The sequence below is a fragment of the Atta colombica genome, unplaced genomic scaffold (genome assembly GCF_001594045.1).
Source record: "Atta colombica isolate Treedump-2 unplaced genomic scaffold, Acol1.0 scaffold21, whole genome shotgun sequence".
Taxonomy (NCBI): domain Eukaryota; kingdom Metazoa; phylum Arthropoda; class Insecta; order Hymenoptera; family Formicidae; genus Atta; species Atta colombica.
This window is the reverse complement of record NW_017259305.1, coordinates 1,400,128-1,410,963: the sequence shown is the minus strand read 5'-3', so window position 1 is coordinate 1,410,963 and position 10,836 is coordinate 1,400,128. Positions and strand designations below refer to the sequence as shown.

General features: G+C 29.8%; 2 protein-coding genes across 7 annotated transcripts in view; one reads left to right on the top strand and one right to left on the bottom strand.

Annotated features, from left to right (window-relative positions):
• Positions 1 to 10,836, top strand: part of LOC108687614 (ecdysone-induced protein 74EF) — a 289,947-nt gene that overhangs the window by 61,460 nt on the left and 217,651 nt on the right. The window lies entirely within an intron of this gene.
• Positions 1,169 to 10,836, bottom strand: part of LOC108687615 (U7 snRNA-associated Sm-like protein LSm11) — a 41,038-nt gene continuing 31,370 nt past the window's right edge. Inside the window, exon 5 of the mRNA XM_018193478.1 lies at positions 1,169 to 1,320. Within this exon, the coding sequence (XP_018048967.1) occupies positions 1,169 to 1,320 (152 nt within the window). The remainder of the gene's footprint in view (positions 1,321 to 10,836) is intronic.

The following is a 10,836-nucleotide window of genomic DNA, read 5'->3' as shown; positions in this document are numbered from 1 at the left end:
TATATATATATATATCTAACATTTCTCAAGATCAAGGTCATTGCAACTTGTCATTGTACTTGTTATTTTCATTTTTACGTAAAAATGAATTTTCAGTGCAAAAATGGAAATAAGAGGAATAATCTTCAATGGCCTTGACTTATCAAATATTATCCAGGATTCTGAATAATATTCAAGAGATTTTAGCCATCGATTGAACATCTTGCATAATGCCAGTGCCGATATTGTAATTTTCAAGCTTATAATTTAAAAAGTACTTAATGAAAAATAACTTTATTATATAGTATTTTTAAAAGTTCTAGACACCAGGTTGTTCTGAAATAAGATTCTTCCCTATTAGATTCTGAAATAAAAAATAGGGTATTTCATTAAAAAAAATCTATTTGTTCTGATCTTGGTGGTGACATCTACGATCATACTGATAAGATCAGTAAATAGACCATTTTAAACTATATAACTTTTGTATGAAACATTTTTTTCAGAAATACTTACTTTTTAAGATATTTAAGGGATTCGGGACTTTTTGAACACCCTATAAATACCACGCGCATGCGAGGGTACGTATATATGAACAATCATAAGATTTAGTTACTTCTTTTTATATTGTTATACACTTTATAATAATTCATATTTTGCATTGTTTACATAAGGATTCGTGTAAACGATATGTAAAAAATTCTGTAATTATAATCTTGAAATATACAGCATAATCTTGTATTCAAAATATTTGTTATACAATATATAATATATTAGGTGTAGTAAAAAGAAATCCATTATTTTTGCATGAAATTGAATGGAAAAATAATGGATTTCTTTTTATTACGCCTAATATCAAGGGGAAATAAAAAATGAATGTATATTTATTTCGGTTATGCAACGTAACATTATATTGTAGCTGCATAACAAGTAGATGATGCTTCATTATCCAATTAAATATTATGAGATTCTTAATGTATATCTTCTTACTTCGAGAAAATTGAAGTTCTACAAAACTTTTCGCGAATATTCTAAAGTATTTATAACCATACATTGCAAAATATTTATACATTATATATAAAATTTCATCGTATACAGTGAATAAATAACGAGTAACAGGAAACGTACATGATTGATTATGTTATTGAATGCAAGTAGTATTTGTGAGACAGCCCTTAAGACGATAACACAGTCAATTGATTTTGACAATTATAGCGACTTGTTCTCCCCTCAGTAGCATCTGCGGCACGTGTCTTTCCAAGGTCTCCATCTTTCCCTCAATCTTCTTCACTATCATCTTAGAGATGTCTTTTTCTGCTGGCTCTACTCTGACTGCATCAGGACCTGAATCAAAGATGCAAATCGAATTCTTGCGATATCTTGTCTGATATTAATTTCCTTCTCTCCGTTAACAAAGTTCGACTACTTTGGAATTTTAATATATGATTGAGTGTATAAATATGAATGATTTTTCTCGTTCGTCATAATTGACGTAGCTGTTGTCGTTCTTTGTTCAATTAAAGTGGGAAACATATCTACTAGATAAGAAAAACGAAAATAGAGGGAAGTTGAATTCTGAAGAGGGAAGTTGAATTCATTTTTGCGCAATTTTATTTTTAAATGATAACAATATTCTCGTATGACTTATAGATGTGCATCAAAATGTATTATCAGTTTATGTGGCACATAAATTGATCAGTTGTATTTAAATTTATCATTTTGAACGTTAATTATTATATGAGTTAAAAATTTTTATTATTCTATTTCAATGTTATACATGTATATATCGTTAAAAAACTTGTAAGTTTGTACTTTGTGTTTTGCAAAAAGCAATTTTTGTAACAATTCAAAAATTTTAATATTATACTTTTCAGAAAGATATATATATTAAAATTTTAAAATAATTTAATATTCTTGATTGCAAGTTTCTTAAGTATATAAATAAACTTTCTACAATTAGAAACTCTATAATAATGAGCCCATAGATGTATTATGAATCAGAATAAAAAAATAGCAAATTTTTGAATATGAATCTTAAGCAGAAATTATCGGGAATATATACGATGTCGCAAATAAACTTCAAAAAGAAAATGCTTGATGAGATCATTAAGAAAACCTAGGAAGATTGTTTATGTACCAGCACGTGTCTATAAAAGCGCGTGAGGACCGTGATAAGGGAGTTAGAGGAAACAGAAAGGCCAAGAAGGTCAAAAGAAGGATGGCAGGCACGAGGAACCAAAAGGACACGTGTACGTGGGATATTCATCGATCCTGCTCACTTCTAGGCTGTTTTCCAAGGTTGCCGGTCCTTTCACCCTCCCTTCTTAGCCTCGTATCAACGACCTCGCGACCCCTCGTGATACTGACGTACCAAAGTACGCCAGTGGGTCAACTAACCCTGAACTCGGTGCGCCGTGAGAGAGAGAGAAAGAGAGAGAGAGAGAGAGAGAGAAAGAGAGAGAGAGAGAGAGAGAGAGAGAGAGAGATATTAATTGATTGATCTTTATTAGCTACAATGTGTGATACAATCTAATATAATACCTATTTATCCAAACCGCCAGACTTAAACATCCCATACATCTACATTGTACTATCTCTCTCCACTCCTCATATATGGCACTAGCGCTCTCTTAAAATTTTTTTAAACTTTTTTCTTATTTCATTAGATAAATTGTTGTAATATTTTAAACCCATCAACATTCTCTGTTCCTTTTTAGTTTTACATCTTTTAATATGTATATTTCCCTCTGATCTTGTGTGTCCTCCTTCTTCTCTTCTTATTATTCTTATTTTTTAAATAACTAGGACAATCTTCATTTACCATTTTATGTATCAAAATACAAACATTGTATTCAATTCTTTTCTTAATTCTTAATATAAATTGCAATGTTTTCCATTCTTATTCTGTAATTGCACCGTAATATAATTCCCTTTTGTAAATACTGCACATTATAATTATTTAAACTCAGTAACATAGACGAACAATATTCAAACAATGGAGTAATTATCGCTTTGTATACATCACACTTTATGTATGATGTCAAATTCATACTAATTCGACGAAATGTCTCCGATTTCGATCCTATCTTTTTCCCCCAGATAGTTAACATGTGCTGCAAAATTTAAATTTCTATCTATAATGACACCTAGTATTTAATTTCATTAACCACTTCTAATGCTATATTTTCTATTTTTACTTTTATATTGCTTTCCGATACCTTTTTCCTACCTCTAACTAGTATAGTATTTTGTTTTATTCATATTTAAATCCATTATTTTTCAACCATTTCAATTTTTTGCATCTGTATATTAAGATTATCATTTATCTCTTGGCTTGTATGACCTATTGTATATATTAGTGCATCATCTGCGAATAATCTAATTTCATAATTACCATAAACAACTCTCGTCAAGTCATTAATATGGAGTAAAAATAATAACGGTCCTAATATTGATAATATTGATTTTGTGGAACTCCCAGCAATAGATCCTGACAAACTTTCATAAATTTAACTCTTTGAGTTTAACTCTGTTTTCTAAATAACTTTTAAACCAACTAAGTACTATCGCTGTAATCCCATAACTTTCCATTTTCTTTAACAAAATATCTTTATCTACTAATTCAAACGCCCTTTTTAAATCTAAAAATACAACTCCTATCATCTTTCTTTTACTTATACTTCTTTTCCAACTCGATATAACCCATTGAAGGGCAGTCTCACATGAGTGTCTCGCTCTAAACTGATTGGCACTCTTTTAATAATTATTATCCTCCAAATAGTTAACTAATTGACTGTGAACTATTATTTATAATATCTTCTCATAAATCGATACCTTATTTATAGGTCGAAATTCTTCTATTTTTTGTGTTCTTTGTTTTTTTTTTTGGTATAGGAATTACAATAGCTTCTTTTCACTCATTTGGGAATATTCCCTCCTTTAAGAATCTATTCAATATTTCATAATTTTATAATACATAATTTTATATCTACTATTGTTACCATCCTTTTCATTATCTCAACAGTTATTCCTTCCTCTGTACCACTTTTGTTTCTTAATCTATTAACTATTCGATTTAATTCGCCTACATTAGTTGTACTACACTAAAAACTTCAAATTTACTTTCAGTATATTTATCTATTATTAATTCCAATGTATCATCACTTTCTAAAGTCCCTGATATGCTATCTACAAAATACACACTGAATCTCCCTGTATGTATTATCTCTACTCGTACTACTCTTTAGCAGCTCCAAGCGATCTCCTTTGTTTAGGATTTTTTTTATTTTTATCTAATCTAGATTTTAAATAATTTCTCTTGGCCTTTGTTACATTCATCAACCGCTTTGTTTCTCAGTTGATGAAACAATTTTCATTATTACTCTTGCTTATTCGAGCTAGTTTATAGGTATATTTCGTCTCTTAGATTTACCATTTGACGGATCACCTCGAAGAACCATTCCTTATCTCGCCACTTACTTCGCAGTGTAATTTTCTTTCTAGGCGCAACTTAATCAAGACACTTTACAATCGCATTTATACTTAAATTCACCAAATTATTAACATTATTACCTTTGACAACATTTACATTACAATTAATCATTTTCATAAATTTTTCCATATCCATCTTCTATAATTCCTACATACAATCGTTTCTATTCTCATTCTTTTTCGCACTTACATCCCAATATAAGACAATCATTGAGTAAGGAGAGAGAGAAAGAGAGAGAAGGAAGGAAGGAGGGAGGGAGGGAGGGAGGAGGGAGGAGAGGAAGGAAGGAGAGGGAGGGGAGAAAGAGAGAGAGAGAGAGAGAGAGAGAGAGAGAGAGACTCAGGCTTGCTTTTTACATGACGCTATAAACGACAACGAGAGGGAGAGAGTTATTAGTCCTAACACGAGTTTTTTCTCGTTGCTTCGCAACACTGTGCTTACGGAGCTACATTAACTTCTTAAGAGATTTATTTATTTCCTTATACTTACAATTCAAACAAACCGCACAGAAACCTTTCCTTCTAAACTTAAATTAACAAAATATATGAAATCTGTATTTTATAAGAAAATAATTTTGATCGTATTGTTATTTAAAGTAAAGCTTCGGTAGTTTAAAAGGACGCTTGTACAGAATATAAGAGATCTGGATTCGACTCCCGAGGTAATATTTTTCGCAATAAATTTATTTATACAATAGTTTTTCAGTTCATTAACATCTTTCTAATAGGATGCCAGATTGGCATCAAATTATTAAATTGTTCATCAATTTAATTTGTGATATTACTATAGTAGTATAATTGCGTTTCTAAATCCGAAAAATCATTTCAGCGCACTTCAAATGATTACATATTTAGTATATAAATTTACATAGAAATTATTTAAAAAAAAAAAAGGATCTAAGATTCAGCTTCGACCGTAATAGGCATTAAACTCTTACTTGTAATGTATTTACATATACTTAATAAATAATTTATTATTATTTATTTGAAGTAATTCTTTAGTAAATTGAGTAATCATAGAAATGTTTAATTTTTTTATATAATGAAGTTAAAGTACCGAAATTGATGTGTGCAAAATTTTACGATAGATTAACGATGAAATAAAAGAGAAAAAAAAAGTTGAAAATGTAACTTCTCACATATAATTTAGTGACAGATAAGGCTCGCAGAACTTCTTTGACTAACTGCACAAAAACCATAAACTTTTCTGAAAAACGAGATTATAATATTTTTAAAAAATTACGATTTTAATGATCACAAAAAAGTAATAGATCAACGATCATTCTGGAAAGATATTCACGTGCATGAACTTACATATAAATTTAATCTCGAAAAGTAAACACAATTTCATCTTGTTTTCGTTTGATGAAGATGCAGTTCTTGATTTGCTCATGTTCCATGCTATTTCATTAAGGTACATGTTTAATATTTTATCCAAATTATGCAGATATTTGTATTTTTGGATGAACCTTGATAAGGCACCTCAAATTTTCGACATTTTACTAAAGAACTTAAAGCATGACATGATTGAAATAATTTGTTCATAACTGTTGTATTTTTAATGAGATTCAACAATGCAAAAAATTTAAATAGCTCCTGCAGTATATGAATTAATATCTGCACTGTTTTAAATTCATACACTATAGGAAAAAAAAATTAGCTTTCAGCAAAACTATTAATTAAGGAATTTTTTAGTAACCAAATTTTGTTTATAAAACAAGAAATTTAGTTATTTTTGCAAAATAATTTAGGTATGTAAAGTTAACACTTCATCTACAATACTCAAGAGTTCTGATTAGAGATCCCAATTCCTTTTGACGAGACGAAAAGTTCCCTACAGTTTATAACAAGAGTTCCGTATTTAATAATAATTTTTTAATAATTTAAAAAAAAATGACGTGTTAACTTCTTTCCAAAATTCAAGATCGAATAGTTTTGAACGGTTTAATAGCTTTATTTTGTGAATATCTAGAGTTCCTGATGCATAAAAAAAATTTCAAAAATAAAAAAAATAAAACATTTTTGAAAAATTAATTTTTAAATACAGTAATTCTGATTGGAGTTCCCCTGTTTCCTTTTAACGAGACGAAAAGTTTTCTATAATTTATAACGTGAGATTCGCTTAATAACGATTTTTAAATAACTTTTAAAAAATGAGTAATGAGAATTTTTCAAAAAATAATTTTATAAAATGCTAACTTCTTATCGAAATTCGAGCTTGAATAGTTCTGAACGGTTTAATAGTTCTATTTTATGAATATCTAGAATTCCTGATATATAAAAAATAATTTTGACATATAATAAAATTAATAAAAAAAATTGAAAATGTTTGAAAAAAATTTTTTATACAATAATTCTATGACATGTCAATTGATTTAAAACTCATCAAATAGGAAATAGGAATTCTGGCCATAACGGTCTAATCTTTTTAATGCTTAATTAATTTAAAGTGAATTAATATATGTATACATATATATATATATATATATACCACATTATAATTACTACGTGCCGAAATTTTTTCGAACTCGAAACGCATCTAAACTATTGAAATATGTTAATAAATATGTAATGTTATAATTAAATTTTTTGCTCAATAGGCATCTATTAGAGAGATATTAATATGATAAAAATCTGTAAATAAATTTATTTACTGCGAAAAATTTTACCTTGATCGGGAATCGAATCCTCGAGATGTATTGATTTACATTTTGATACGTGGAAGTTAAAAATTACTACAAAATATTATTCAATTCAAGGGATTAAATTATCATTGTTTCTAATAGTGTAATATAATCTGTTTCATTTATAATAAATTACATATTTTTTATTTAAAAAAGCATTACATTCTTCAAAATAATATGTACTATACATATATTATAAATATATGTATATGCATCATGTAATGTTCCCGTAGATAAATTAATTCTATTTATCAATCTTGTTTCAATATTGCAAAAACAATTATTACCAAACATTTTACTGATTAATTATTTATTGTGAATTGTTCATGTACGTGATTATATAAGCAAAATCAATAATCGCGCATTCAAATAAAATCTGTCTAAAGAATTTTTGTCAAACTCCACATGTATTTTCTTTGTGTAACGATCAACTGATCAAGTCGTAAAGAACAGATTTTTCAAATTCGTGAATATCGAGATGTAAAATGGAATTAACACGTCAATGAAATATATCTATAATACACGTGTAAGTAGACGCTAGTTTGTCTAATAGAAATCATAAGATTACAGACGGTCTTGATAGGAACAGATAGGAAATTAAAGTTATAATACGATAAAATATAAGTTCGCCGAAAAAACTCGCGATAAAATGTGTGCGATAAAATGTAATCCAGATCCAGAATTATCGTTACTATAAAAGGATCTTTTATCTAAACTTTCTGAGAAATAGATCGTGCTTATGAGGAAAATTGCGGAAAAAATCAATATGTAGCGGATGTCACTTTAATCGGGATTTCTTCGAATTCTAAATATATAATCCTTTATTTCTTATGGCAAGAATATGATTTTCTTAATAAGTAATTCCAAGTATTAATAGATAATAAAATTAATTTTTCTCTCAAGTAGATTTTTTGTTAGTTTTGTCGTTTTTAAAATTAAAAACTTCCTTCCTATTTCGTTAAAGAAAAAATCAATTGTGAATTGAAAAATTTGTAATTATTGTAATAAAACATTCGTTCTATGATATATCAATTATTGTGCGGAAAGATTAATTTTGTTGAAGTATCTCAAAATTTAGCTACATTGAGAAACATGTTTTGATTAAACAAAAAAAAAAGTCTAATAGGAATGACACTTTGCTTATCAGAATACAACAAATTCTATTTAGCCTCATAAAAATGCCATTCTTGTTAGTTTTTGTTAATTTAATCAACCTTTTTGTTAATTTAATCAGAACATTTTTTTCATTGTATAATGAAAATAATAATTGTATAAATCTGAAAATAATTTTGTTGAACTATAAAAATAATTATGTTGAACGCTCCAGCTGGTTGCTAGAATATCAAAACTTTTTGCAAGATTGCTCATTAAGAATTGAATTTCCTACATAATTATGTTGGTAGAATCAAATTATTTTCAGATCTTCATCTCTCTCTCTCTCTCTATATTTAAATTGTTTAATTTAGGTAAATATAGGTAATTATATATTTGAAAAATTTAGTAAAATTATTTTGTGTATATTTCTTTCGATTCCTGTTTTACTAGGGATGTGATCTTACTACGAATACCTTGAAACGTTTGATTAACTAATCAGAAAAGAATTTTATTAATTGACCAATCAAAGATTGGATTGACCAATCAATGTTTTAAAATATTTCTCAGCATCACGTTGATCGTACTCTATGTCATTTAAAAATAACTTGCATATATGAAGTATATGAACGAATTGTAAGATTTCCAAGTTGAAACACGTGTTTGGCTTAGCTCGCATGACACGATCGGTGTGGATGAATGAAAACGTGAGAAGCAAAGGTTGGAGGGCACGTGGCGAAGGAGAAAAGGAAGGACGAGAGAGGAACGCGCGAGAGGAAAATCGTTGCCACCGGGCCCTGCGACAGGGCGGGGGAGGGGGAGGAGGGGAGGAAGGAGAATACAGAGCATTTGGGGAGAAACATCTCGTGCAGAAAGTGACAGGCGGGGGGAGGAGAAGATCGCGACGAGGAAGAGTAGTGGCGGGGAAGAAGATCCGCGTAGGAGGAAGAGAAGCGGCGAAAAGAGTAAAGAGACAGAGAAGAAACGAGCGAGGAAGCGCGCGCACGCGAAGGGAGCCCCGCGCGGACCTCCTCTCCTTCTCGAACGAGTATCGAACGCGCGCGTCGGCGACCACTATACGTAGTCAAGGTCGGTCCTTGCTCCTGTCGCAAAGCGGCGACCTTAGTGGGATGTATTATCCCTCTTCGCGCGCGCGATACGACGACCCTTCCTCTCTACTCTTCTACGGCTGCCGCCCTTTTGCCGCGCGGTGTAAATAAAGACGAACGGATCGCGCGCGCGTGTACTCCCCTGAGGCAAGTTCGTTAAACCCTATCGATTTGCGCGGCGAATGAACAATGGGAATCCCGCGGATTAAAAGTAGATCGCACTTTTGTCTCGATAACGAAGATGCTCTTCTTCTATAACGACGAATAAAGGCGCGTTCGCGAAAAAAATTGTTTTACTGCTCAAGTAGTAGTACCTAACAATTTAGATAGATGTAGATTTGAAAATAATTTTGTTTGGATCGTTAAAGTAATTGACTAATATTTAAACTGATTGCTAGAATGTTAAAACTTTTTGCAGTATTACTCATCACATTTGAGATTTCTACATAATTATTTTGATGATCCAACAAAATTATTTTCAGATCCATTTCAAATCTAACTACATTTTTAAATATTTTAATAAAACCATTCTTTTCATGAAGAAAAATGGAATCTTACATTTAAAGTGTAATTTTGCTCTTTTCCGAAGAAAATAGAGCGGAAATTTTATATTTGATACTTTTAGTTTCCGTCGCGTTATTAAATCACGAATTTTCAAAGATTGGTTAAACATATGCTATTCGTGTGAACCATATGTATTGTACATTAATATAAAAACATATAAATAACAAGGCTAAGTAGATAATATAAGCGAAAAAAATTATCACTAAGTTATGATTTTAAACTGGAGTGACTAACGTCAATTACTACAGTCCTGACTCGATGACAAATTGTCTCCGTCATTCTGTATCGACAGTGTCAGGTGGATAGTGTCAAGCGAATGGCAAAATAAGAGACAAATTTATGAATTTTAAGTTACGTGACACGTCACGCAGGCTATATATACATACTGAGTTCCGATATTATAAAAATACCAGAGATATATATATATACATACACTTATAATCCATAACTCAAGAATAGAAATCATTTCATACTAGATATTACATATTACGTGCAAAAACCTTCCTATTGTTATATTAGTACCAATGATTTATTTACAAGAGGTTGGTCACTAGCGATTATAATATACAAAAATTACCATTGATACAAATTGATACTTTTATCTCGGATTCTTTAAGATTATCTAATACTACCTCAAATTATTCCAGATTATCAAATACCTCATATTATCCAAGATTATCTTAGAGTATTTAAAATTACATCATATTTTCTGAAATTACCCAAGATTTTTCCAAATTTACTTTACTTATCTAAGATTATCTTGTACGAGTACATAAAGTATTATTTTCTTCACATCACTCTAGAATATCTTTATAGACCATTATGATAAGTATCTTCCAGAAGATCGATTTTAGCTTTTCATTGCTTAAGAAAGAAACGCAACTTTATAAAACAAATATTTATTGCATACAGGAACACAA